At 49.3% G+C, this 27,794-nt stretch overlaps 5 protein-coding genes across 5 annotated transcripts, besides 3 other annotated features; 1 reads left to right on the forward strand and 4 right to left on the reverse strand.

Moving 5' to 3' along the window:
* Positions 1-889: 889 nt before the first annotated feature.
* Positions 890-913: a microsatellite.
* Positions 914-2,082: 1,169 nt separating this feature from the next.
* Positions 2,083-3,798, reverse strand: FPSE_11985 (uncharacterized protein; the record flags this gene model as incomplete). Its single annotated transcript, XM_009265102.1, has 1 exon — positions 2,083-3,798. One exon carries the CDS (start codon positions 3,796-3,798, stop codon positions 2,083-2,085), a length of 1,716 nt encoding a protein of 571 aa, XP_009263377.1.
* A 1,103-nt stretch (positions 3,799-4,901) lies between these two features.
* Positions 4,902-4,924: a microsatellite.
* Positions 4,925-11,500: 6,576 nt separating this feature from the next.
* FPSE_11986 (uncharacterized protein) lies at positions 11,501-12,565 on the forward strand (the record flags this gene model as incomplete). Its single annotated transcript, XM_009265103.1, has 1 exon — positions 11,501-12,565. One exon carries the CDS (start codon positions 11,501-11,503, stop codon positions 12,563-12,565), a length of 1,065 nt encoding a protein of 354 aa, XP_009263378.1.
* A 1,204-nt stretch (positions 12,566-13,769) lies between these two features.
* Positions 13,770-14,974, reverse strand: FPSE_11987 (uncharacterized protein; the record flags this gene model as incomplete). The annotated part of the gene is made up of 8 exons (XM_009265104.1): positions 13,770-13,942; positions 14,011-14,268; positions 14,332-14,360; positions 14,434-14,456; positions 14,518-14,597; positions 14,732-14,758; positions 14,858-14,889; positions 14,946-14,974. The coding sequence occupies 8 exons, from the start codon at positions 14,972-14,974 to the stop codon at positions 13,770-13,772; spliced, it is 651 nt and encodes a 216-aa protein (XP_009263379.1).
* Positions 14,975-20,660: 5,686 nt separating this feature from the next.
* Positions 20,661-21,242, reverse strand: FPSE_11988 (uncharacterized protein; the record flags this gene model as incomplete). The annotated part of the gene is made up of 1 exon (XM_009265105.1): positions 20,661-21,242. One exon carries the CDS (start codon positions 21,240-21,242, stop codon positions 20,661-20,663), a length of 582 nt encoding a protein of 193 aa, XP_009263380.1.
* Positions 21,243-22,496: 1,254 nt separating this feature from the next.
* On the reverse strand, positions 22,497-25,968 carry FPSE_11989 (uncharacterized protein; the record flags this gene model as incomplete). Its single annotated transcript, XM_009265106.1, has 2 exons — positions 22,497-25,635; positions 25,754-25,968. The coding sequence occupies 2 exons, from the start codon at positions 25,966-25,968 to the stop codon at positions 22,497-22,499; spliced, it is 3,354 nt and encodes a 1,117-aa protein (XP_009263381.1).
* Positions 25,969-26,050: 82 nt separating this feature from the next.
* Positions 26,051-26,098: a repeat region.
* Positions 26,099-27,794: the final 1,696 nt, after the last annotated feature.

The following is a 27,794-nucleotide window of genomic DNA, read 5'->3' on the forward strand; positions in this document are numbered from 1 at the left end:
GTGCCCTACATACACGACGAATACCAACTGCATGCATGCAAAACACTATATACAATAGCTGCGTAGACAAGCACAGCACAGCACAAGCGCCTCGGCTCAAGACTGAAGCGCCGACTGTACTTTAGCTTGCATAATCAAGAAGTCAAGCCACATGGATACAACCCTACCTTGTCAGCATTCTGCTATCGTCCCTACGTGGATGTCTCGTAGCCATTGGCTAAATAGCCGGGCTCATCGAGATGGATAAGCCTCACCGGTGATGTTGGCCGATACTCAAATGATCAAGAGTCTAGGACTCTGCGCATGATACAAACGAGGTATGCATCCATGTTCCTTCTCGCTGGTAAGGATATCATCGGCTTCAAACTTGAATGCCAGTCTTCCCCCGGTGGGTAGTTACAACGTCAAGCTGACGGGACGCGACCAGTGATGAGAAACTACAATGCCAACGCCGACAGGCTTTAGAACCCCATTCATGCAGGTATCGACTCTGCAGAACATTGTCTGAGCTCTTTATTGGACAGTACGATGCGGCTCAGCACCCAACGGCTCAGTCTACACCTGCTTTAGATCGATTACTTGGTGAAGGCTACCGAGTGTAGCACAAGTCACTATGAAACCATAAACAATATGCGTCATGTTATAATTCAGGCCAGGTTAAAAACAACAAACTTGCATGCATGTATTTCTTCTCTATCAGTTAATAATTCGAGCCTGTAACTAGAACAACAAGACAAAGAGCCACAGTAGTAACTGCCATAGCATCTTGTGTAATCCGCCGCCTGAGCAAGCCAAGACCATTTTACCACATCTCGCTGATCTTAGCGTGCATGCCGAATGGCCCTTGGGAACCATTTCAGCAGTGCCAGATGGAAAGAAAATAAAATGGACAAACAAACAAACAAGCAAACAATAAGATGCCCCGTTCGCGTGCATCTTATCGAGCGCTGCCCTAGTGGATATATCGCTGCCAGAACCTTTCCCATTCAATAATATCCCATCCAATGCAATGCAATCCCTTTCCGTTCAAATGTGAGTAACACCATGACAAGAACCGACCCAGTGTTAGGCCCGAGCAAAAACTTTTGCCTCGTGTCCATACTCTCGGCCAGACATGTTTGGCATCTTGAAAAGAGATAAACCATCAGACGCCAGCTTCCGTTTTGAATGACTGAAAAAAAGGAACTCCGCCATCGTGCATAAGCGATATGTTGTGTTGGATCGCCCGTTAAAATGGTATCTTGGTATGCATGCGTAAGATGAACCCTCGTCTTCGTGAAGTCGTTCAATCCTATGCTCCAATCCTCCTGAATGCAAAATGTGACGCGGGGCGACCGCTTCAATATCTTCCGTGCTCCGGCATTCCCTGCCTTTCCATAATTTCCCAAATAAACTCCCAGTTCTGAGAATAACTCAATGAATTCGAACAACTCGCGTTCCCTGAAAACCCCTGTCTTTTTGTGTCAAAAGACGTTTTATCCTGTCGTGCTCCGTCCTCGGCCTAGCACCCCGTATCGCAAAAGACGACAAGTCGTTTGGGTATATTTTCTTTTCTTCTTTTTCTCTTCGTAATCCGGCGAGGCCATAAATCGTGAACCCGCAAAGAACATTGACAGCCACAAACTTGAAAATATTCGGCCAAGTCCAGGTAGGGAGTAGTCTGTCGGCTTAAGGTAACTGCGTCCAAGACTGAGATGTCGACGAATGACTACCGGCCTGGTCCTCTGAGGAGACAAGGCAGAGGAGCTCCCGGTTGCTGAGAGCTGCATATGCGCTCTGTTGAAAGGGTGACAAAGCCACCGTGAAGTCTGGTGAGCCTCAGCCGAAAGGGGGAGGTTGGAAAAAAAACTAAAATAACTCCGTGTGTATAAGTGATGCAAATGTAGATGTGTTAAGGAAAAGGGGAATCATGGTGAAATAATAACCGGGTGTCGCAATAATGTAAAATAAGAAAAAATAGTAGAGGAAAACGAAAACGAAGCAAACAAGCCTGGCTCAGGTCTGCATCAAACTGTCGTGCTTCCCACCAAGCACAAAAAAGTCGAATGTTGTCAAAAGTGCCATCGCCGTATTTCAAGGGCCTCATTTCCCAAACATGTAATTGTTGTAGCGAGGATTAGGGTTTCCAGAAAACATAGGCCTTCTTCTTCTGGAGTCATTGTGTTCACTGTACGCTGGTGTATTCCAGCCGTAGCTTGCAACGGAATCCAATGCGCCGTTACTGTGGCCTGGGTTCATGTAGGGATAAGAGCGACCAGTTCCGAGCCCCGGAGGCGCAGAAAGTCCAGGAGGTGGCCTGTTTGCCGACCCGAAACCACTCGTGGAGCCTGACATGTGTGCTTGTCCACCCATCGCGTTGGAATTGTTGTGTGAAGGGGTCTGGCCAGACCGGACACCAAGTGGGTTTTTAGAGAAGCTGAGACGAATTCCGCCTTTCGTGCTGTTGTGTAACGGCGTCCCGTAGAAGTCGCTGAGTGCCTTTGTAGCGCACGAAACGTCGTCGAACTCAACAAAACACATGGGCCCGTTTTGTTTGGTTCGGAAACAGAGGCGTTTGTAACCACGTGCATTCGAAAAGAGGGTCTTGAGTTCCTCCTCGGACGCGTCGCCGGGAAGGTTACCAACATAGAGGGTATTGCAGGGCGGGTTCTGGTCGGCTGGGTTAGCTGCAGGAATGTTTTGTCGGTGGAAGCCTTGTTGGAAACGATTCATGGAGCCCTTATCCAAGGGAGACATTGGGCCTGACTGGGCCGGCATGTTGTTGCTGAATTGAGGTAAAGATGAGGGACCTAGTGGTGGCATGTTGTTCGTGTTCAGTGACAGCGAAGCCATATTGCTGATGGGAATTTGAGGCGCTGTGGCTCTGCGCTGAGGAGCCGTGTTGTTGATGTCAGCATATGCTAGGGGGTCGCTCAAAAGATTGCTCGTTTCGTCATCTGCAGCAGAGTCATGAGCGATGAGGTCCTTTCCGCTCATCCTACCAGGGTTATCTAGGTGGGCGCCGATGGGAGACTGCGGAGAGAACATGTCTCTGATATCAACATTCGAAATTGGTCTGGGAAGTTCGTGCCCGGTGTAAGCGTGGCTTGTCTGGGGGGAGAGGTTGTCAAGCGCGTGGTAACCACCATTGAATCTTGAAGCCTGACCTGACCCAATTACAGATGATGCTGACGCAGCCGAAGCTGGTGAGCCCGAATTGTTCGCCGACAAGGGATCTGTGGAATATCGCTGTGAGAATGGGGAGGTATCAGACTTAATCTCGACAACCATCTTGGCATCGTTGGAGATGTTCAAACGGCCATCAAGCATAGTTTTGGCCTGCTGTGCTCCCTCCATTGATCGGAATCGCATGTGAGCTGAGCAGAACCCGGCGTCTTCTGATTGTTCCACAGGAAGTACCTCTGCATCAACGAGTTCTTGTGAGAAAAAGGCCATGAGTCTCAGGCTCTCCTCTGTGGTATTGAGCGGCAGGCGCCGGATCTTGACGCACACGGTAGGAGATGGGAACACTGGGAGGGCATATCGAGGGACGTCATACATGTTCGAGTTGTATGCTGATCCCGAGGCTTGAGTCGGCCTGAAGTCATGGGCGGTAGGAAGATAGCTGGGCATAGTCATGGCTGACGGTGTCGCGGTAGATGCTGCTAGATTTGTGATAAATGATGCGGTCGTATGCGCGACTACAGTGTCTGGTGAACCGCTGGACGATGGAGAGAGGCTTGCGCGCTCGGAATGTTGGACAGTTGGAGATACGATCCTTGCTGGGTCAGGAGTTGGTGCACTCTGATAAACCTTCATCGCCTACTACCTAGCTGCATGTATCGTCCCAGGACTTGATTCGCCGGGATAATGCGACTTGAAGTCAAGCGAATGCAATGATCGCCAATGCAGATGTTGCCGTGATCTTGGATGTCGCGGTAGAAAGCGCGGTCGCGGTCGTAATCGTAGAATGAACGATGAGTCGCGCTATTAAGATTTGGGACGCGGAACGGCAAACGAAAATGTCGATTGCTTATAGGAGCCGCTGGTGTTTGTGCGCAATTGTGTCGATGACCGTGAGGGACGTGAGGCGAAGATCGAGGCAAACAGTTGCGCAGTATTGCGAGACGACAAGCAGTCGAATGATAAATAAGTTTGGAGCAATTGAATGCGAGTATTCACTGTTATGAGGGCAGGAAGAAAAACTCCCTGTGTATGCGATGCGGTGTTAGCAGGGGAACGAACAAAATGCGCTGTGGAAATGACGTGAAAAAGAGTGCGACAGACAGTTTGTCGCAGCGAGCAGCAGGTGTGGTGCAAGATGCAATGTTGGGCAGATGAAGGAGGGGGGCCGTTGTAGTTAATGTAGGGGGGCACCAGAAACTCCCCATCCGTCAGCGGCAGGAAGTCGCTAGGTTAGGTAGGGTAGAAACGGTAGTGGCAGTGGTAGTGCCTGTTGGGAGAAGAGGGTGGGATAGGATGGGAGGTATGGGTGTTCTGGAGGTCAGAATGGCTGGTATGTGACAAGAGGTGCGCTGAGGCAAAGAACGTGGGAATCGGACCTGGTACCTGAATCAAACGAGGGAGCATTAAACGCCTTGCGTAAAGAGGGGAGACGGGAATGAAGAAGAATGGATGGATGATAATGAGAACGAATAGAGCAGGGCCTCGGTGCGTAGCAGCAATAAGAAGGCAACGGCGGGACTTGGTCCCCTCCCCCTAGAGGTGATACATAGCGATAATAGTAGGAATTACCTACTACTTATTCTGGGCCCCAAAAGAGCGCACGAGAAAAGGCAACCTTGCTTGTGCATGTACCAACTAGAGAGGGTATGAGTGTGTGGATGCTCGGCTCCTGTTTCTAATGAAGGAGGGTAACAGAATAATGCTGATGGGAATGAAGAAGGGGAACGGGGAACGGGGAAATGAAACGAAATGAAATGAATAGATGGTGTGGAGGAGGCAAGGAGCAAGGTGAATGCGCGCGCGCGCGTGTGTGTGTGTGATAGAAATAACTAGATACTGGATGTCTCTTACTTACCTTGGGAGATTCAGATGTCTAAGGTAAGAACTTAGAGGGTGGTAGCGAGGGAAAAGAGTAACGGCCGCGAGAGTTAGAATTGTCAGTGTGGCACGGGCGTAAGAAGTTCGGTATAGAGGCAGGTAGGTATCGATATCGCACGTCGTTCGTCCGGGTTGTGTTAGGTAGCAAATAATTCGCTTTATGCTCTGCTTCTGTTTCGTGCGGGCTTGGTCCGGGCGTTGAGGATCGACTCCGTATCTTGGGTTGCTTCCAAGTTCTTGGATCGATGGAGTAAATTGGGGCCTGTCCCTGTTGTTCCTGGGCTGGGCTGGGCACTTTGGATACGTTTCGTCTGTGTGGTGCTGGAGAGACACGGGCTTCTTGCTAGTGAATGCCGTCTCCGGGGATCAGTCCGGGGGTCAAGGGGTTCAAGAGCTTATACCAAAGAGGTATGGCGGGGGTTGCTGGGATGAGACTACCAAGTCAAGTGGCCTTCAAAGGTTCTCGTTGGGCCTCGAATGCTATTGTTAATTAATGCTCCTCCTTCTCGTGAGGTCTGGCGGTGATAAGTCGGTCCTCAAGGAGAAGACTACAGAAGATAGCCTGATTACTCGAGTCTGTAGAGACTTATGCAGATAACAGGGTGGATGCTAGACTAGCAAAGCAGGCTAGGTGCATGTATGATGATGACCAGCGTGTTTGTTTCAGCCTTGACTTACGTGCTTGATACAGCAGTCGAAGTTAGCCTCTATTGTCAGGGTCCATGCGATTAGTTGATGACATACAGCGGGTGATAGCGATGTTGCGAACTCGTTAGACTGAGCGTGTTTGAGGAACTAGAAATTCGGGATGCGGGGGAGGTGTTGATGACTTCTAAATATATGTTCGAGGGGGAAGATAAAGTTTAGTTGAAGCGAAGCGATGCGAAGCGGGTTCTTCAGTACGTGTATGTGTGATAGATAACACGTAGCAACACGGCCTCTTTTTATTTAAAAAAGGAACAATTACTTTTCTCTCGTGAACCTTTTTCTCCCACTTGTCGGGGCAATGGACAGAATTCACTTTGGTACTGGGAAGCAACTCAAAAGGCGACGCGAGCGCGCAGAGAGGCTTATGGTGGAGTGGAAACGCACTGTCATGTCTGTCAGTGGGGGGTGAACGCAATTTTGGCGTCAAGGTCGTCTAAGGCTATCGTACCAATCGGAGCTCGATCGCATGGGAGTGGTGTAAAGTTAAAACAAAAGACAGTCCCGCTTCCTGGTCGGTAATGGTACAATGGGATTGCCTCGACCCTGTAGCCTGTCTGCTGCTGCTAACAAGCAGGCAAGATGACTGCTTGAGAATTGAAGACGGTAGACGCTAAAGATGAGAAAACCGACGCTAAGAAGCAACAACCAACATCAAAGAAGCAAAATGCCGACTCATAAACAGTGTTGGAGGGGATGTGAGGGGAAGTGTAGCGCCTGAAGGCGAACCAGAGAAGCGATAAACTACACGCGAGGGGGCAGGTGATGTAACACCAGGTAGGTAGTAGGTTAGTACCTAGCTTAGATTTCTCACCTACAAACAAAGCAAAGTGTAAAGGATTGAATCACTCGGTAAAAAGAAGTGTTTACCGAATCCCAACACGAGTGTTGTCTTTGGTGGCTCGAGGACATGAAAGCCCGGTGTCACTTCTCATTGTGTAACATTGTTGCAGTGTCAACTTGTCCAATGGTAGGTAATCTTGATCTTGTGTTGTAAGCCTGCAAACCAACAAACAGGTCAGAAGATCTGAGATCAGAAAAGATTGCTGAGATCGTGTGGGTTGTATCTGTAGGCAGGTATGGCTGGTAGGTAGGTACCTTAGTACCTAGGCTGGCTACCTTCGCTTTCTCCTTCCCCGTCCAGCCCAGCCCAGCCCTGCTGCTTGTCTCGTCTCGTCCCCCCTCCATCACTCAACAGAGCAAGAAGAGTGGGTCAGCACTTTGGGTTAGGTAAGTACTGACATCCGTGACTTCCATCCATCCAGCATCTGTTCACGGTCAGGCACGCAATCAATTCGGTAGGTGCAGGAACCTTCCAAGTATGAGTGAGCACCAAATAAATGAACAACATATCTGTGAAAACAAGGTAACAAATATTCCTAATTAGAAAGGGAATCGACCTCAAGAATTCACAATCCGAGATGATGTTTTTCGACAAGACACTGCAACTGCAGTACTTGATCGTAAATATCTCTATCCGTGAGTCAGAGGTAGGTACAACACATGCGCTCCTTCCATCCCGTAACTTGTAACTTCCTCGAGCACGGGAGGTGACGCGCGCCCCCGAACAGCGCCTCAGCCTGAAACTCAAGGGTCCAGCGTGAATTCAGATCAGACTTTAATTCAACCCTGCCCCGCGACAAACAGATCATCAGGGTCGAGAAAGATGTTTGGCGTGTTACTGCTCCATTGTTTTCAACATCTTGTCGTCATTGTCGCTATCACACAAGCATCAAGCATCAAGCTCCAGCCTGCGCTTTGTTTATCTACCTACCATACTGTACATCTGAGAACGCAATACAGCAGCCACAGTCACACTACCTGCGAGCCTGACTGGAAATGGCCTAAGCCAACCTGCACCTCAAATGGACTCGTAGCAAACCTTGTGCTACAAACTGTGGTGAGACCATGCCGACACAACAGCCAGGCTAGGCAGGGAGGAATACTGCTTGCTACCAAACTAAAGCTTGCATCTGATGATGTGAAACCTAGGAGCTCTGACCGACCGATATGTCGGTCCGTCAAGCAACCAGCACGCCAACAATCGCCTTCCGAGGTGCCATACCTTTTAGGGCGTCCTACCCCGACAGGAGCCACGTCTTTAACCCTCCATATATCCCGGATGCCCGCCCTGTCGACATCGAGAACATCTTTTTGTTACATCCAAAGCTTGCTTGTCAAGCTCCCAGGGCTATGGCCGCGGGCGGGAGGGGTACACAGCCGGTGAGCCAGTCATGCAGCCTGCTGGCAGGGGTACTAGGCCACCACCTACATGGATACTTTCCCCCCTGGCGGGTTCTATCAATTGAATGGTCGTCCTGTGCCACCTCTGAGCAACCACAAACTCACTAACACAGTGGTGTTGCTGAAGACTTCTCGCATTTTCCCCAAAACCATCCAGATCGAGGACATCTAAGCAACCCCAAAACTCGGGATTTATGGTTTTAGGATTTGGACTCCGTTTATGTGTGTTGCGTAGAACAATAACAGGCATGACGACTCGGTTGCACCAGCTACACATAAGCCTGCTTTTGATGCAACGATTGATAGGCACGTACGTCTTGCTGTCCACTTATCAGACATGATCAAGGCAGAGCATGGCGTTAAAAGTCTACTTGAAAAGATGTTACCGATATCTCGTCGGCATGTGAATGGGTTCAAAATCAATCCATTGTCTTTTTATTTCCAGATTACTGGGGATCGGGGTCGATCGAGCGGCCCACTCACTCATGGCCAGGGAAGTAAACATTTTGCCAGAAACGAAACGACGATGTCAACATTGTTTACTAAATAAATGTTTGCGCAATTCATGAACTCAGAGATGTTGTCAATGCAGATCAGAAAACACAGTGAACCTTGACATACTGTTGTGCCTTAGGCCCAGCTCTCCGTCAAGACACAATGACAAAAGGATATAGAAGCGTATGGCCAGCACGTAGTGGACCATGGAATGACGGTAGCCTAAGCTCTTGGTTATTCTATACAGCGTACACCTGGGAATAACGACTGAACCCGGTTTCTTGTACTTGTTTGGTGAAACCTATGTTGCCCCGCTGCCCACGCCCTCATCTTCAAATGTTTGCATTTCCATCTTTCGGCCGCCGATAGCCATGCAGGTCTATTCCCATAGCACATGATGTGCTGACCGTCCCATCACAGTACATCGCTCGCCCAGTCCCTGCGATATAAGAGCCTCCGCTTCCACTATGTATGTACATAGGGCTATGGGCGATGGAGACGCAGAGCCTCGTCAATTCATCGTCATCCCTGCACTTCTCACCTCAATGCTCCTCTCAACACCAAATCAATACACACCGAACTTGCCCAATGCAGAATATAGTAATATGGGTGTGAGTAATGTGCGACTCTAGTATCAACCAAGATTACTCGGAAGTCAACCTTTGGTGCTGGTGTCCCGTACTCCCGGATAAACGACCCTAGGTTGCATCGTCGTTCATCTGTTAACTCGATTTTAGTCGTCAACCAGGACCTCCGATTGGGCTTGACCAACCCGCTCCGCCTCTAAAAAGGCCTGAACAGTATGATTTCGCACCCCTACACCAGAAACTTGTTGATTGGTCTGACCGGAGGCGTGTGTGACGAGAGCCTCGCGGTGGTACATACCACGCAGTGCAGGATACGATGGGTTTGGAGAGAGGCGGCTAAGCGCCATGTTGCAAAATTGATGACCGATGGCGGCCTTGTATCTAAAGAGAACGAGCTGGAAAGATAGAATATTGCGAACGTGTGACTGAATAGGTATGTAGATGCCGAATACCTAGACCAACGCCCGCCCATACGCTGATCTCTCCACCGGAAACCGTTGCCCTCGCTTGCTAGGGCGCCATCATATCTCAGTTAGGTACAATCGCGCACTTTTGGACGATCACTTAAAGCCATTTCACGGTCTAACGGGCACCACGTGAGTTCTGTGTTGCGGCTGGACGGGATGCGATGTTCTCAGGTACAACAACAGAGTCAGATCCTCGACTCGAAAGCACCCTCCCCCAGGTTCATACTCATCTTGTCGCCTGCATCAGAAGGTATTTTTGCCTTCTTTCTTTGCTTTTCAACAGACGTCGCCTATTGCGTTATGAGACTACGGACATTGCAATGTCTCAAAGTTAGTGGGGAGATGATAATTAAACCTGTTTCTTTCTCACTGAGAAGCTGTCTTGTCCCTTGATCGCCCTAGAAGAGCCAACCAACCCCTACCATGCCCGACGTCGCAAGGGTCTCCTGGTGTGGCATCTAATCCTTAACGCCAAACTCAGTAGGCAGGGCCCGCCCGGTATCCCAGCCTGTTGGATGATGGCCTCCACAGCCCGTCACTTCCCGGGTATTGTTTCACAGACCAGACGCTTAGTATTATATTGTACATGTGCTTGTATCATGCTCATAATCTTCTCGGAAGGCACGGTGTTCTATCTTGATTGCATTCATCAACTTGCTTTTGTTACTTGAGTGGGAAAACAGAGAGCCTTGAGCATGGTCGTCCGATCCGGATATACAGGCAGTAAGTGATAGAAGCCGCGCTGCACCAAACAAAGACAAACTCAGACTTCCCGGGTGAAGTGATCGACATCCGGCGCCAGCCTTTTTCTCTCAGGTGACTTGTTTCCCTCCCTTTACAAGAAAGCTTCTCCTCCCAAAGCTTGACCCTTGTCATATTCTGAGGCACCGAGACAATCGTTCTCGATGATACAGGGACCGTATTTCCGCGGCTAAGTATCGAAAGGGATGAAAGGAAACCTTTTTGACGTTTTGCGCTAGTTCACTGGTCCCTACTGGATCGAATGATATCCACATCTTCTCCTTGGGTTGCAGTTTAACTCTCCTCCCACCGTCTTCTCGATGGGGTTTCGAAGACCAAAGCCTTAATTCCTGGCCTTAGGGATACCGAGGGTCTTAGGGCTATAGCTCGCGATTGATAAGACGACAATCCTTTTAAGGTATCCTCTGCGAGTTTGTGTCAGCGTTGGCATAAGAGGAAACAGATACGGGAATTGGGGTCCAAGGTCGGAAGTTCACAACTACGCCGCCTGGAGATGAGAGCACGAGTAAGGGAATTGATAGCCAGTGGGGTTTGATCCTTCACTGGTGCGTGATTCACAAGATGGAAGATGGCACATACAACATCTGTTTGTCAGATGGAATCACACGGAATGGTTGAAGTTTGCGCATTCACTATCTCGGCGGGCAGTGCCTCTTGTCACTGCCAAGGACAGCATCATCACAGCACAGCACAGCATTGAGCAGAGAAGAACAGGGATTCCTGAAGGATAAATACAACAACTTTATCCAGATAGTCACATCATTTTTCTTTGACACTACAACATCTCCCGTCTCGGTTCTTTCATATCTTGAGTCGCAAGCACTCACCTTACAACCATCGCCAACGTTTGGAGTGGATATATCAACTTCGCAGATCAACCCCGCTAGAGCAAGCTAATTCATCGGGGCCTGTCTACTGTCAAGAAAAAGGGACACATCCTGACAAGGCCTTGCAGAAGCAGTTCAGCTCGACTCCACTTGGAGGATTATTTTTGGTCAAACGGCTTTTGGCTTGATAGCTGAAGCTAACCAAATACTACGTCGGATTTGATAGCGCCCAGCAAATTGTATTCGACAATCACACGCAGTCTCTTTTCCCCTGCAACTATTCTTCTTCTATTCTTGGGTATTATCTCATCTGCCGGAAGGATCGTCCACATTTCGCGCCGATACACTAAACCCGCAAGATCATCCAAAAATGCAGCCCGCAAACGATCTCAAGGGCATCATCTGCCAGTCTCCACCCGTCGACGTGAGCAAGCCTTACGACGCTTCAACTCTCAAGGACAAAACAATTGTTATTACCGGAGGTGCCAATGGACTGGGATCCCACATGGTTCGTGAGTGGGCTTCCCACGGCGCGAATATCATCATCGGCGATGTTGCCGATGCAGCTGGCGAGGAGCTTGTAGCTTCACTCACAGCTCAATATCCAGACTCAGCTTTCGCCTTCCAACACTGCGATGTCACCGATTGGGATTCCCAAGTCAGTCTGTTTGAGACAGCTGTTCATGTCAGCCCCCATGGCGGAATCGACATCGTGGTTCCCAACGCGGGCATCATCCTCCCCGACGTTTCGATGCAGTTCGAGGAGCCTGTTCTCAAGAATGGCCGTCTTCCCAAGCCCGACACGAAGCAGTTTGATGTCAACATCACCGGTGCTACCTACACCACTCACCTCGCTCTCTACTGGTTGCCTCAGAATGGATCTTCTCCTCGTGATCGCTGCCTTCTTCTGGTCGGCTCACTCGCATCTCTCTGCCCCTTCCCCACTCAGACCATGTATGCGATGAGCAAGCATGCCATCCTCGGCCTTTTCCGCACTCTTCGTTCGACGTCTTTCCGGAGCGGTGTCCGCGTGAACATGATCACGCCTTACTACGTCTCAAAGTCCAACATGCTCAAGCTGCCCGTCGAAGTGGCCTTCCTCTCTGGCACTGCAGGCGGAGCCATGATCGAGGATGTCATCGACGCTGCCACACGCCTCATTGCCGACGAAGAGATTGCCGGCCGTGCTCTCTGCATTGGTCCCAGGCTCAAATCGGCTGGTGTCGAGGGCGTTGAGGACGAGGACGACTTCATGATTGTACAAGAGCATGAGAACAACGGGCAGGGCCGAGCCGTGTGGGAATGTTATGCTGGAGATTTTGACAACACCGATGCATTCACGAAGCGATACATTTTGTTGCTGAATGCTGCTGAACGAGTCAAAGGATGGTTTGGTATCTTCACTGACATCTGGGGCATGCTTCGTCGCAAGTAAGCCATGGTTGATGGTCGGCGACGATGGTGGTAATGTCAGCGTTTTTCTATTCTTTAGAGTGACCTTGTGGAAATGTCTCAAGGCCTCCTTTTTGCTGGAGCGTTTGGCAGCTGTTCTGGTCATGTGGTAGATATTCGAATTAATATCGGATTCTGCGAGCCGGGGCCAGTAAGGTACATGGAACAGGATACATATCATAGGAACCCATCCTGGGTATTGCAACAAGTGTAGATAGTCAATGAAATGGCATACACATTGATGTTATCTGTAGACGTATGCTGGATTATAAGCCCAGTTATAACAAGCAGTCCATGTTGGGTTTAACAAGTTGTATTGAACCTTCCATTTATCGATATGCATCAGCGCAGATACATTAACTTGCCTTTTTGTGTAGATGAATCTGTTCAAAGGTGAGGGCTCGCAAAAGATTCGTTCAACAGTAACGCCGGATTCCAACAATCCAAGAGATACAAAGAAATACTTGGACATGAAGGTTTAGGGTTGGCCAGAGCCTCCAATACAAGAACAGCGCGATAATGTGACTGGATTGGTTGATGACCACCGATATCATGAGCAGTAATTGGTACTCCGATGGTCAATATACACGCTAGTATAACCATGGTGGCATGGTTACTATCTTTTCCAGTTCTCGCTTTTGCCAATGCCTTTCCGTACCATCTCTTAACGTTGAGCAAATCTGAATCAATGTCCATATCAACCAACCCCTGAAACAATCAACATATGCAGACCTTGTCCCGGGTCATATATACCCAACGCCACCGACGCCGTAATGTGCACATATAAAGGGAGGGCTCTTGCCGACTTTCGACGCCCTCCGCTTGATTCAGACATGTGATGTATTCGATGTGATGCGATGCGTTCTGTCATCTGTTCACCTCAGTATCGTTTCAAACATGCGATCTGATTCTACCGCCCCGTCCAGCGGTCAATTGCTCTACCAAATATCGTTTCATTTCGTACAAGACCGCGGGGCCTATTGTATGCTTCGTCCTTCCATATGACCTTTCCTTGGTCAATTTCCTTTCAATGGTCGTAATCCACGTAATGCATGCTGAGTAGTGTGAGTGGTTGAAAAACAATAAAAATGCCTGGGCCCTCAATCGTTGAGGGTACGAAGTGAAAAATTCCAATGTGTGGATGCCATCCAGTGGTCATCAATTCTGAGAACGGTTATTCCAGGGGTTTAAAGGATTGCACATCGCGGCGAATCCTTCTTTCGGCGGCGACGTTGGCGTCTGTGAGAACTTCGACCGTTATCATACTTGTAGTCGTCATTGGGGCCGTCGTTTGCGTTTTGTTCATCCTCTTTGCGTAACATTTGTCTACAGAGATCGATAAAGACCTCATCGACATTGGCTGGAGTCTATTAGTCCCAATGCAGCGGAAGCCCTGCATAAGAGCTATGGGCGGGCGGATCGACTCACTCCTCGTCCTCGCGCTAGCCTCATAGTAGGGTGCGCCCCATCGTTGCGAAATGGAGAAGCCCTTGGCTCGGGCCACAGCACGGTTCTCTTCTAGATCTGCCTTGTTACCAACAATGACGAGTGGAACATTTTCGTCGTCTTTTATCCGGATGATTTCTTCGCGCAAACCCGCCAATTCGCTCAACGAGGATGACGATGTAATGCTGAATACTAGAAGGAATCCCTGGCCAGTTTTCATGTACAGGTCCCTCATGGCGACTGTACCATTATTATCAGTACATGGATCACGGTGTGAATGTTGTTGAGCAATAGAGGACCTACCGAATTGTTCGGTCCCCGCAGTATCGAGGCTAGAGATTGAGTCAGTAACAGCTCCTGGTCAAATGTGGACTGAAAGGTGAGGCAGTGAAGGCGCAAACTCACATTTCTAGAATAACTTGACGTCCCTAGGCAAACGAGTCAGTTGGAGTGTCAAGAAGCGGCACTTGTTTCATGTACAATACTCACATCGACTTGGAGCTGAGTGCGATAAGAATCTTCAATAGTGGGATCATAACTCTCAATCCACTCATTGTGGACAAACTGGGCTGTTTCCGCGTGAGCCTTGTGCAACAAAGGGGTAGACAGGGAAGGTGGTGAGTAGGATTGCGAATGCAACGGTGGGACGCAGGCGCAGCAACTTGAGAACATGGGATGAGAGAGCGGAATAAAGTCAACTTACCAGTCAGACAACTTTTACCCACGCCACCTACAGAGAAACGAGTCAGACATGATTGCATGTGAGGAAAGAGGTAAAATAGAGCCAAAAAAAAAAACCCAATTGCATGGAGACCGGATGTTGACGAACCTGCTCCTAGGACTACCACATGGAGTTCGCGACTAAGGGAATTAATTAGCAATAGGCCCCAGAGAGTAACATCATTGATTGGTCATACCTAGGCTGATAATGATAATGTCGTGGCATGATGGAGGTAAAAAGAAGAAAAAAGGTGAGTTGATAGGATACGCGACGAAGAGACGCGTATCGAAGAAGACAAGTGCCGAGTTATACAAGTTCTCAGATACTGTATATCAGGCTAGCGACAAGAAAAAAAATTGGTTCTGCTGGTGATGGTGAGACTGAGCGTCTGCGAAGCGATGTCCGAGCGAGGGAAGGATGAGGCACTAAGAGACCTTCTTGTCTGTTGGCTGGCGGGCCTTGAGAAAAGAGGTAACTGATGAGAGTGAAGAATGGGACACAAAAGTCGAGACTGATGCTGCGCTGGTTGCAGCTATGTATGTTTTGTAGTTTCACAATCTGGAAGTCGATAAATGAGTGCTCCGTGGTGTGTTGCAACGCTTTGATAGACTAGCTAGCACACGCTGGGAGGCTAGACGGGCAGAGCCGAGATGTTGAGTCAAGCTCGAAAAGCGTGGTGGGAAATCGAGCTTTGGGAGGAGGGGATAAAAAAGCTCAAGAGGGGAGACAGAGTCAGTCAGCGAGAGCAAACTAGAGCCGAATGAAGATGTCCAGGGTTTATGATGCCCGAAATTGAGTTTCCACGTTTGGTCCCAGGACCAGGAGTTTGGGAAGCGCCGTGGCGGCTAGCTCGAGCTTTTTCTTGTCTTGGGGAAGCGGAGAGAACAAGGTCGGTAAACCAGAATGGACGAAAGAAACCGCTAGGGAGGGAAGGAAATGTAGACAGAACAAGAGACGATCGTTTTCTAGACGACTGCTTGCTTGGAGTAGTAGAAGCCAGGATTCGAGGGAAAATGACAGGGGAAGACCACGATTTTGTTTTTGGCTGATTTAAAGCCTCGACACCCCAAGAAGCGAAATGCCAACAAGGGTGGTGCGTAATGTGGTGGTTGTCAAGTTGGTTCGGCGTTCTAGAACTGGTGTGAACCGAAAGCAAGATCGTCAAGCTCCGGGGCCAGACTGAATCGGGCTGGGCTCGGCTGGACCTAGGTTGAGACAAGATGACCCTTGAAAGAGTTGTCAACCGATTCGTTAAAGATGGGCAGCCGTCACAGTATCGGTGCGATAAAGTCGGTATTTGCTGTTTGTCTGTTGGGGGTTGAAGTGCGTCGTTTTATGTTATATCAACCAGTGTGGGATTGGAAAGTAGGTTCTCAGCAATTGCGATCAAGCAAGACCTGAGAGCCAACAAGGACACTTATAATATAACCGATGACAGGGATGTGACACGTCTGAGAAAGAAACGAGGGAAGAGAGTGTAGTAATTATGACAGCGGCAACAAGTGGCTACTCGAAACGGCTGTAGGAATCCTTAGGAACATGGCAAAAGCAAAACTCAGCCAGGGGGAGCACTTATAAAAGCATGCCAAGGAGAAGGAGGGGGCGGAGGGGGAATCGTACATCAGTAAAGAGAGTCGTAACAGGGAGTAGAGAAAGAAGAAGGTCAATGGGTCAATCAATGTATCATCGGCAGATTGTCGCCGCCAGGTGCAAGGATAAGCTTGTGAAGCAAAACACGACATATGAGAGCGACTGGACAGAATTTAAACCATGAGCCTTGAGGCAACTAAAGAGCTTCAATAGCCTAGGGATGGGTATGTCGCTGGAGGCAAAAAAACGTCAGGGGCGATGACAAGTAATGAATGCCGGCAGCCAATTATCTTTTAGCATTGATAGTTGCTGATAGACATCGAGAATCAAGAAAAGCACGGCTAGAGAATCCTGAATAGAGACAATGTCTAGCTGGGGTCGGTACGAAGGGGCTTTCTGATAATAACGCAAGCCGAGAGTATGGTTGGCTGAAGCTCTATGAGGAAGACTCCCATAAGCTTTCCCTGTCCCTGGAATTTCAGGGTACGATCGTGGGACATGTTAACCGACTGCCACCTAATGATTCCAGGCAACGTCAGTGGTGACAACTGAGGGCTGGGCCCTGGTCGATTCTGGTGCAAGGGTGAGGCATCTAATAATTGCTATCCCGGTGTCTGCTGCACAGGTTGCGCAACGTCGTTGAATGTCTCGGACTGCCCCATGATCCCCAACATCGATGTCGATGCAGTGACGAGGTTGACGCCTCTAATAGACTGAAAGCCCATGGTGCGAGATTGAGAGGACCATCACTTATGTGTGACCAATCAAGTGACAAGATAATGAAGAGAGTCATGGTCCCACGGCGATGATGATGCAAGAAGTCTCCGATTGTCCCTGTCTTTTCTTAAAATTCAGAGCTCTGGAGTCTCCCAATAGTTTGGGAGGGCTCCCAGCGCCATGGTTAAGGATGACCAGCGATTGGTCCCCTGTTGCTGGAGCTTGGGGAAAGCTAAAACTAGCGGAAGACGATGGCGGGCAACGCCCTGAATAGTTGCAGCTGCAGCGGCGTCGCGGTGGAGACCCGGAAGGATGACAGCGGACAGCTTGGGGCGTGGATTACACAACGAGACAATGCCTGGGGCCTCGGTCGCAGGGGACGGGGCAGCAGCATGTTGCGCCGCGGAAGGTGAGGCTCAAGGGTCATTGGGTGACATGAAGCCTGGATTCCCTCCACTAAGCCGGAGACTGAACCTTGGGACCGGAACAGTGGAGGGACAAAAAGGATTCCGATTTGATGACGATCAATTTCGGAAGCTGGCAAGTTGAGCGATCCGGTGCCGATAGATAAAGTGCGGCCAACCTCAACTACAGGACTCGTTGCTTCGTAATTACTTTGAGCTGCGTTAGTACGACGGGAGAGGCGGCTGATGAATCTGAGGAAGTTAGGGGACCCAGAAGACCCATAGTTGAGGTGATGGTTGGTCCGTGTGTGTGGCTTGGCATGGGCTTGACTGCCGAGACTGGGATTGAAGCATCTCTGGCATGCGTTGATGTCACCGTCGGATGTAGGTAGTTTCGGGTGATGCAAATCATGATTTGCAAGGAGATGAGATATGCAGATGATGAGACAATTCGAGTGGACTTTTGGTGGACACTTGACTTCGAGGTTGGCCTCGGAGCTGAGGCCTCAGGGCCTCTGGGTCTGAATGAATGTTTTGCTGATCAGAGAGAAAGAGCAAGTGCAAGTGCAATATCTGCCACGTGCCTTCCCTCTTTCTCGGGAATATTCCCATTTCCATAACTACCAGCACTAGTCCTTCCTTCTATTTCCAGGGCCATTGTCCTGTCACTGCATGGGTAACATCACATTATTTAGTTCAGTCTCTAGTACGGATAGTCTCCCCTGAATCGTTCAACAGTCCACCACGTCATGACAATCATCGTATTCAATGCATGTCAGAGTCTTTTGCATCACCGCGATACGAGGGCGCAGTGCGAGCGCAGGAAGAAAAAGTAAATACCATTGAGGTGTCCATTCGTACTGCTACTGCAAGCCTCACTGCTATTGTTCTTCTCTCCCTTACCTCGGACTGAAAACTTCTTACAGCTTGCTGGCAATGTATTGATGCCTGGGTGCATGTTTAGAATACTTACTATAATTGCAGATCTATATCATCCAGACATATGCAGAGCTTGGTGCCTGAGAACCAGGAACACCCTTGAAAGAACACCTGCGTACCTGCACTGGCTGGAGACCCATGATGCGCTGGACTGCACTGAGATGCAGGTTGAAGCTGGGGCGTGACATAAATCCAGTTTTTTGTCATCGATAGCTCGACTGCATATTGATGTTTCAACGGCTGTAGGCTACGATTGCTAGTATTTGTTTCCTCTCTCCCCCTTGACCCCTGAGAGGCCAACAGCCAACAAACAGCCTACTAGATGTTGGCCAGGAATAGTATCAACTGGGCCCCCCTTGGACCCTGCGGATCGTTCGATCGAATCGGAGTGGCGTTCACCGTCAGCTTTCTCAGCCCTGTTTGACCTCTCGTGGCTCTGCAAGCAACGACACGTCAAAAATCAGTTCGTGGCGTAGTGCCAGATCATAAAGTGGCCTCCTGATGAGTAGCAAAGAAAGACAAGTAAAAAAACGAAGGGCAAGAACAAAGCAATGATGAAACAAACGTCGCGTCCCCGTGCATACGTTCCTCGAATAGGCACTACATAGTACACGCTCAAGCGACAAGAGGCAACAACAACAACATTATCACATTCGGCCAACTTAATAATGGGATGATGTCGGCGATGTTTGCTTTTTTTCGCCATGGATTTACGGAAACGCGATACCCATCTGTACACACATATCCGTAACGAGACCTGGGGCGTTCTATCGGCTAACTTACCAACCCACAGGAGAGTTTCCTAGAGTGTAAAGGGTCACCCTCTTCAATCTCACCGAGTCCAGTCCAGTCCAGACCCGACCGTTGAGATTGAATCTGTCCAAGTGACAGAACTCAAAATGACGTCTAAGGCCAGCCAGCCTCAAGTCAAGGCTGATCCTTTCGACTTTCAATTGCCGATCACTCAATCTGGACAGACTAGACTAGAGTCCTTACTCAAATCGGAACAATTCTCTTCCCCCGTTGCAATTTTGGATCTGGTTCCCGCTCACTCCCGCTTCTGGTCGCGGAACTATTCCCTACCAATGCTTTGCCTTTGCCTACCTACTCACTAACGATAGTTATGCCAGCATCAATCATCAAGCCAGCGCCGCATATCTCGGCTAAGTCCTTTCGCAGTATTCGTAAATCCAAATTCTATCTAGGCTCGTCCACCGCCACGGCCCTTTTAGTGAACATCATTCCTCTGCGGATCCCGCGGCGGCCCTTCTCCTTGGCGGTGGAGGTTGTCCCTGCTTCGGTGCACTAGGGAGGCCTCGAGGCTGAAAGCTGATGAAGCAAAGTCTCCTGGCCTTTTATCACACGGACAGTCACGTAAGCGAACTGCAGAAATAAGCAAAACTCTCTTCAATCTACATGCGTTTGATTGGGTGTCTTTCATTAAGGCCTCTCAATTGTGTGTACCCAACTTGATGTGATGGAGAGGCTAAGAGGGCAACATGATATCTAAGCTCCAATATACAAAAAGTAAATAACTTTAGAACAAAATCTAGAATGATAAAATCGAATTAGTCTATCCCTCCTTTACATCCAGCTGCTAGGTTCTTCGATCTTTTATTGTGTCCAGACTTGAGAACTGCGATATTTTGGCTACCCTGTACCCAGAATTGAGGTTTATGTGAATTCCTTTGAGGCCTCTGTTGCTCCTTATTTACTTGGATCACACTCGTTAATTTCATTCTCTAGTAGGTACGTTAAGTGAAAAATACCTGATGATGTTCGTGACACCGAGAAGATGGACAGGAACTGGGTTTGAAACCACATCGTAGGTTCGTCAACGGGTAGTTCAAAACTCATTTATTAACCAACCATTATCTGAATTAAAGGCGGATGCACTATCCTTAAGATATGTAGGAAACTTAAGAAGATTACCCTAAATACAGTGATCACCATGTTACAAGTTAGAAGCTATATCCTTGTTCGGTTTCAGATGATCATAGTTGTTCAACATTGTATTTGTATTGAGTCTGTTTCGTTCCACCATGGTGCAACATATCAACCACCCGATTCCAATACCCACGAAGTGACAAACCAATCCAGACAAAAGAAAATAGTATTTCGTGTAAGAACCATCGCTGTTTCTGATAAGATTCTATTGTTTACACTTACGCCACACCGACCCATCCGACAACAAAAAACGCTAGATAAAGAACAAAAACATAAAAATGATGAGAAGTAAGAAGGAATACATGACTGCGATCCTAGTCGTCATCGTCATCGTCATCGCCCTTCCACTGTAACCTGACAATACCCATCAAAACTCCCATGATGAGTGCAAATATGATCATAATAACAGCGCACAGCGCCAAAGCGATCAACTGCATCTTGCGCCTCCGTCGTGCCCGAGCCGCGGCCACAGGTCCCATCTTATGCGGTGCGCCGTGGATGCTCCCGTTGAACGATCCAGCTTGTTGGTATGGCCATGGCGTCGACGGCGGGTATTGAGGCGGTGGTGAAGAGAGTGACGATGGTGGTTCCAGGGGAGAGTAGTATATCGGTGGAGGACGAGTCGGGTCGTATGGTGGTGGGGGACTCGATGGGATTTCGGGAGACCAAGAAGATGAAGACGCTACTGGGCTCGAATAGGCGGGGACACTGGCGCCAAATACGGATGGTTGTGGTGTTGATGTTGATCCTGATGCGCTTGGAGGAGGTATGGTAAGAGGAGAAACCATGGTTTGCGACGAGTTATTGTCTGATCGAAAAGGAGAGTCGTTTGGGTAGGCAGCATCTGGAATAGACTCGGACGGATGATTTCCATTCGGGGGATGTAAAGAGGCCATGGTTGATGATATAGGACGAAGTGAAACGCGCTGAGGTAGGATACGGTTTTTGCGAGAGAGCGGGTAAATGGTAAATGTCGCGGTAGTACCGTTCACTTTCAGTCCTTTAACCTTAATACCTCCTAGTCCAAGTTCTCCTCTCCTTCTCAATCTCGTTGTTAGCTATCGTAGCGTTTGATGGCCTGTCAAAAACGTTGGTCGTCTATACTCTATCGAGTTTGCCGAATGCTTGTTTCGTATATAACGACACCAGTTTGTCGCGCCCAACTTTGTTTGACCAAATCTCGTTTGTCCGGATAATCCTCTTACTCTCCCTCCCATGCAGTGAAACCCAATATTGAGGCTGAGAAGATGAAGAACCCGCCTATGTTATGTATATCTTATCCAAGACACTGGTTACACAAGAGAGCGTAGAGGTTCTTATGCAACGAGCTGATCGGTAAAACGACTGTGTAACAAATAAAGAAAAAGAATGATAAGGAAACAAGAAAAGAACGGCGGAAATGTGAAGTCGAAGCGAAATGATGGCGAGAGACTGAAAGAGAAGGACAGAGATAGTAGGGAAAGCACTGCCCCCTTCTTAGATCATGGGCAGGTACAGGCACTAGAGGAAGTCAACAAGGATGAACACAAACGAGACGAGTCTCGCAATTGCGGGGGTCGGTCCCGGGAAATAAGACGAACAAATGGTGCACTTTGCACTGGCCCTTTATTGACGCCAAGGCCGAGACAGGGGAGGAAGACGACAAGGTTATATCGGTACGCAGAGAGAATCTTGATGATCCTGATGAGCCCTTGGAACAGTCAAAAGTCTGATCTTTAGCATGCTTACTAAACTCTGCGTTGCACTCTTTCACAGCGCTTGTCAAACATCGTCAGTCTGAATAACTTCACGGCCATACAGACGACTTCATACCCTCATGATAATGCGAAAAATCGCAAACTAAACACGGCAGCTGCCGATCTGCAACTCTGAAACCGGCTGTATCCTTGCAACAGACCCAACGGACAAATTCATCTCCAACAAGGGACATTGATCTACTCCGTTAGTCTATATTAGTTAATATTCCCACAAGTAGAACGGCGTCACCACAAGCATAGTCAAACTGTGCGTGAAGATCTTCGTTTTGCATTTTTATTCTCAAAAGCTCTCACAAATTACACCAGCATCGCTGTCCCCTAGGAAATCAACCATCGCTATTACCCTCCATACCCGCATTCCTTGAACTCCTATCTGTATTATGACCATATTCCCTAGTATGGAGGTCTCGTCACGTTGCCCAAGCTTCCCTCACTCGGCCGGCTATCGATCCCTCGGAGAAGATCTTGAAGATCCATCGTCTTGGTTTCTTGGGAGCGAACCGATTTGGGCCGCATTCCGTCTCCATTGCGGCTATTGAGACTGCGCCGTCTCCCCTTCTCCTGGAACGAATTCTCCATTGCCTGAATTGGACTTCTCTTGCCTCCCAACATGTTCATATCCGGCAGTGGCGGCACAGGAGGTACTGACCCATCCCCATTCTGTTCTTCATGCAAGTTTGGTGCTCCCCCAAGAGGAGGATGCGCGCTTAGTGGCCCTCGCTTGGAAGAAGTGCCAGGTCTCTTGACGCTGGTCGGACTACCCGGCTGGTCATTCTGTGTAGCTGGGTTAAAGCTCATATCCGAGAGACTGTAATCGTAGCTGACCATACTGTCCCCACTGTCATCGTCTCCCGCCAAACCTGCTGTTTTTGGTGGGGGGTTGCCCGAGAGCACAAGCTTCAGCTGATCAACCGAGGCGACCGTGCCTCGGTTGCCCGTGGACAGAGCAGCTGGCGAATGGGCACTGCGTACGCTACCCTTACGGTGCCTCGGAATAGTTCCTTCTCGCTCCTTCTCACGATGACCATGTGATGAGTGAGGTCTCATCAGATTATACTGACTGCCGTACGGCGATGTTGGCCCGTGGCCATTAGCGAGCCCATTGCCGTTCATGCCATTCGTCTTAACCGTGAGATGACCTCGTGTACCCGTAGTTTCCGTCTTGGACCCTGTCAATGACTCCGACTTTCCAGCAGCAGCAAGCATGGCAGCCGCTGCATCTCTGGACCAGTCTCCCAGCATATGCTCGCGGAAAACAACTGGCAACTCCACGTCAGAGTCCGCCTGGCCCGTGGAAGTAAGACTTGAGCCAAGAATTGGCCCTGAAGGATTTCTACCGGGAGACCCAGGGCTTCCAGGAGGTGCTTGAAGGCTCTCATGGTAGCGTGCCGCAACGGACTCTACAAGCGCCTCCCGATCGTCAAATGGAAGCAACTCCTCCCTTTCCAATGAAGCAGAGTCCCAATCTGGCTGCGGGAGTGCCTCGCCAGGAATACCGACTTGATCGAGAGAGGGAGGGGGCATGTTGATACCCTGAACCCAAAACGCCTTTCTCTTGCGACGGGCGACCTCGCTCTCGATAGCTTGCCCAATGTCAGATTCTTTGAAGTCAAACTTTTCGCTGAGCGCCCAGAAGTAACCGTGGCAAAGCGCTGCAATTCGGACTTTATGGAGAGGCGTCTCAATCACTTGGACATCCTCTTGTAACCGGTAAATCATGGGCAGGCCGTAGCGAGCGGCATTCACACCCAGCTGCAGGACGAGCCTGGTTAGAAGAATATGTAGCAGAACGAGATCGGTTTCGAAGTCGACATATTGAAGAGCATTGTCGTAGATGACTAGATGTAGTAGAGCAAGGAACTGTGACGGTCGAGGCTTCGATCCTCGCTCACGGTGGGAGGCATTCGAAACGGCTCGTCGATTGATACCAGAGCTACCTTCCTTACTCATCTTGATGGATGAACGAGAACGAGGAAGCTTTTCTTCAACAGCAATCTCACTTGCAAATGATGTCTCGCGATCGAGCCATGTAACAATAGCTTCCATGTATGCTTTGCGGACGTGACCATCTGGATCACGAAGAAGCCAGTGAGTCCCTTCCCAGACGTGTATTGGCACAGGGTTGCGAGACATGGCTAGGTTGCCGGTGAGCTTTTTCTGCGGGTTTGCAACGAGAAGAATCTCCTTTATAGCACGGAGGCCAGATGCCCTGCCAGTACTAATGCAGAAATAGTGGTCAAGCTGCTGGCTTTCGCTCAGCTCTACTGTGGAGGCACCTGGTCCGGCCTCGTTGCCGTTCTTTTCGCCTCCTGGAGAAGAGTTGATGCTTGATGCCCGACTTGGCTTGAGACGAAGAATAATCGCGGAAACCATGTCAGCAATCTGGTCGGCGTAATAAACATGGGTAGCCAAGTCGCCAATGCACAATTCGAGTCTGCCCACAAGATGCTTGTTCTTTTGACGCACAGCCGTATCGGATTCAGCGGTAGCGACATTGCCATCGTCGCTTCGGCTGGCGGGGCTTCGTAACCTAAAGAGCTTCCTCATCTGCTTTATCAAGCCTAGGAGCACGTCCATCATGCTCAATCCAATGAGGTTGACGTCGGATCGTAAGAGGGAACTCATGATTGTTACCAACGCAAGCTGTTCATCGAGAGTCGCGTCTTGTGCTGGGATCCGGAGTAGCGTTTCCAAGGCCGCTACCAGGATGGTGTATCTATCCTGCACGGGAGCCCAGCGTGCGATAATGCTGTAGATACTGATAGCCCAGCCATTGTCTCGTTCTCGATCGTCATGGAGCTCGACTACCGAGTTGCCCTGCGCAACCTTTTCTTGGATGAACTTTAGTAGCGAAACGGTGGCGCCGTGAATTTGAGCGCGTGTGGGTACAATGAAGATGCTCTTCAAACATTGCATGGCCAATACTCCGACTTCCTCTTCGGCGAGTTTATCAACATCGCCGGCAGTTCCGGAGAGGGCAACAGGGTTAGGGTCGTTTGCTCCATCCGTCCCGACTGTAGCGATGCTTGTCCTACGTCGTAACTGCTTTTCGGTATCGACCTTTTCCTCCTCTTCGAGTCGCTGATGTAGGATTTCGAGGAAGTCGGGTGTGTCGGACCAAAGGTTCTCGAGGATTCTGGGCATAATGACATGCATTTGGCTGCCTGTTATCGAGGAGAGGGCATCGGCTGTGGAGACGCTGCGGATAGCCTCGAGGCCTGCGTTTCTCCAACGGACCTTGACGGGTGTGGTAAGCGACTCGCGGCCCGGAGCGGTTGTCGAAGCAAGCTGAGCGTATAACCGGACGATCTCTTCATATTGACGGAGGTAGGTTTGATCGGCTAATAGAAAAGCTGCATCATGATAATCGCAGAAGGCTCCGAACGTAGGTAGAGAGGACTCGATCATGGTGATGTCGTCGGATCTGAGGACGGTATCGAGGATCTTGAGGACGAATGGAGCAATGAGGACGGAATCCTTGTGCAGCTTTTCCATCAAGGCTGACAAGATCTGGAGGGTGACTTGGACATTTCTACGAAAGGGCAGATGTTAGCCAACACAAAATTCGAATTAATTGTAGCTGTTGTGAGAATTTGAGGCAGAAACGTCGAGTCTGACGAATCTGACACGTCTCCGATGATGCGACGTACCCAATACGCAGACGCCAAACATCACTGGCGGTCTTCTTTTCGAGAAAGGCACCAATCTTTTGAATCTTGGATCGACGGCTTGTGGCGTAATACAGGAGATAACTGAGCTCGCTGCTGTTGGGCTTGACATCGACAGCGCCTTTCGCGGTTCGAGGATAACATTTTAGGACAAGGACCTGATGTTTCGGCCGACACTTTTGCTGAAGGGCGTTCATTGCGCTCGCGTTTCGGCTGAAGACAGCCTGGCCCCGTCACGTCAGGAAAAAAAGAGAATTGGCGGAGTAGAAAGGACGGAAGGAGAGGAGAAGAGAAGAGAGGAAAAGTGAACAAAAGAGAAAAAAGGAGCGAAGTTGAAGCAAGGAGAGACGCCGATGGCAAGTGAAGTATCGTGGAATCGAGAGGTTGGAGTTTGGAGGCCACAGAGCCAGGGAAGTTGCGCTGAGTTGGCAGCGGTGATAAAACAATCGGGGAAAGGAAGGGGCCAAGTTTTAGAAGGGGAAGGGTTCACCCAGACTAGAGGTAGACGAGCCGGACGGGATTTACGGGGGGGCAGGTACATGTGAGATACCCACTTGGTGAGCAAGCTAGGAGGAAGACACTAAAAATTACAGCCCAGCCCAAGTGTGGACAGGGGGAAATTAACCCGTCGTCCATCACAATCTGTAACGTCAATAACCGATGCTTCACCTCACATTTGGATCTGAATCTGTCGCATAAATAATAAATCACACGCTAGACGAAGAACCAGGTTTGGATGATACTGGGCTTTGACTGTTGGAGCATCCGTTCACTCGCTGAGGGCCTGTGCTGCGCCTAGGTCTTGTTCAGGGGTTTCTATCGGGCCCAGCGGATGGCTAGAGAGTTCCAAGGTACCCGTCAAGTATCAAAGCTAAACTTAGACCAGTGTTGTCGTTCCCCTGGTCTTGGGCCTGGGCTCGCTGAGATGGACCTGATGGAAACTTTCATGCATGTCTTGGATGGCATTTCATGAGTTGTCTTGATGTTCAGCTTTAATCTCTACTATTTTACTACTTCAATGCAGTGATATGCATAGAGTAGTAACCGTTGGGGGATCCGGAATTGTAGGCAGGTAATCATTGTCAGATTACCTATTTCTTGTGACGCAATTGTCGCCATCCGCACACCATCACGATAAGATCAGCATTATCGTCATCGCCATTCTTGACAGCGCAGCGCAGGTATAACCACAGACAGGCTCTTATTCACATTACTCAGAACTTTTCAATAGTGGCTGTTAAGTTGCCAACCTATTGACGCCTTTGTCTAAACAGATATTTGTTTGGTGGCTGAATACTTCTTCTTTCAGAACCGTGAATGGCTTGTTTTAATCCCAACAGATGCATGCAACCGTGCATCCGAGACCCTTCTTTTTGGGTACCTATTTCGGGTGCCATTACCAAGGTTCAGGCCCCGTGAATCCACTGCTGGACCGCAACATTTACAGCCACGTCTTGAAACGAACGTCATTTTATTCGGATTTAACCCCGTTGTTTGCATTTCCCCATTCCTCGGACAGATCTACAGTATCGGACGGCGTATCCACGCAATTCGAAAGAGATCGTCAATCACAACTTGCGTCTTTTTTGTCGCGTTGTAGACGTATTCGCTTGTTATGGCCAGACCACAATCCATTCGTTTAATATGTTTTTCATGCAAGTCTCGCTTTGCCCTCACCGCATTCTTTAATGCCTATCTTACGCCACGCTGTTCTTTTTTTCTTAATCCCAACAACTCCAAGTCAATTGACTTTCAATATCTTTTCTTATTCTTCCAGGTACAAGCCCTCCTACCAGGGAATGTCCTCCTATTTTGTCTTTTTGTCTCCATTTAACTAGCAGCTGGTTTGTTTCCACATCCAGTGACCTCTTGGCCGAATGTTCCGCAGTCTAAGACCAAACTCGATCTGGCTGACTCTTTTTGACAGCGTATTTCCTGATCAGTCTGCTCAGTCTTGCGGCACATACCTATATTCTGCCTGTCCGACTCAGCCGAAAAGTATGCCTCGTGACTTGTGGGTGTG

Source organism: Fusarium pseudograminearum, chromosome 2 (assembly GCF_000303195.2).
Source record: "Fusarium pseudograminearum CS3096 chromosome 2, whole genome shotgun sequence".
Classification (NCBI taxonomy): Eukaryota; Fungi; Ascomycota; class Sordariomycetes; order Hypocreales; family Nectriaceae; genus Fusarium; species Fusarium pseudograminearum.